The 655-nt window shown below is 57.9% G+C and overlaps 1 protein-coding gene across 1 annotated transcript in view; it reads right to left on the bottom strand.

Moving 5' to 3' along the window:
* AURANDRAFT_66241 (hypothetical protein) overlaps positions 1-542 on the bottom strand; it is a gene marked incomplete at both ends in the record, with an annotated part of 5,798 nt that extends 5,256 nt beyond the window's left edge. The window contains 2 exons of the mRNA XM_009041332.1: positions 62-117; positions 286-542. Coding sequence (XP_009039580.1) covers positions 62-117; positions 286-542 — 313 coding nt within the window. The remainder of the gene's footprint in view (positions 1-61; positions 118-285) is intronic.
* Between the last annotated feature and the right edge of the window lie 113 nt (positions 543-655).

A 655-nucleotide genomic window follows, 5' to 3' on the forward strand; every position in this document is an offset into this window, starting at 1 on the left:
CAGGGCGTTCCACTGGTTGTTTCCGGCACAGGTGGTAGCGGTAGTGGTGGAGCACGCTGACGTTGCAGGACGCGAGGTCGCACTGGAGGTCGTCCTCCTCGTAGTCCGAGTTGTCGCCTGTGTGGAATTCAACCACTGGTTTGGGTGGTCCTGACCAAACTTCAGAATTCTCTAGCTCGATCAAATCGAAGTCGATTCGGCTGATTTTAAGACGAATCGATTGCTCTCGTCGAGTTCTCGAAGCACAGCCGAAGAGCTTGCGTCGAAACTGTCGCATATGCGCACATTGAAGTCGGGTTGAAGATTTGAATTCCACACAGGTTGTCGCGGAACGCCGCGAGGTACTGCGCCTGCGTGCCCCAGCGCATGAAGTCAAGGTACGTGAGCGACACCTCGACGCGCGACATCGTCGAGATGAGCACGTTGTAGCCGCTGAAGGCGGACATGACCTGCGCCAGGAGGAGGAAGCCGACGGACGCCTGCTCGACGAACGTCGCGGCGGTCGCGACGAGCTGGACGAGGGCCTGGGCCGTGAGCACGACCTGTGCCGGAAACAACCAGTGGAACGCCCTGTCCAGCAAAAACTTCAAACCTCTCGAGCTCGGTCACATCGAAGTCGATTCGACTGATTTTTGGACGGATCGTTTCTCTCGGC

The sequence above is a fragment of the Aureococcus anophagefferens genome (genome assembly GCF_000186865.1).
Source record: "Aureococcus anophagefferens unplaced genomic scaffold AURANscaffold_20, whole genome shotgun sequence".
Taxonomy (NCBI): domain Eukaryota; class Pelagophyceae; order Pelagomonadales; family Pelagomonadaceae; genus Aureococcus; species Aureococcus anophagefferens.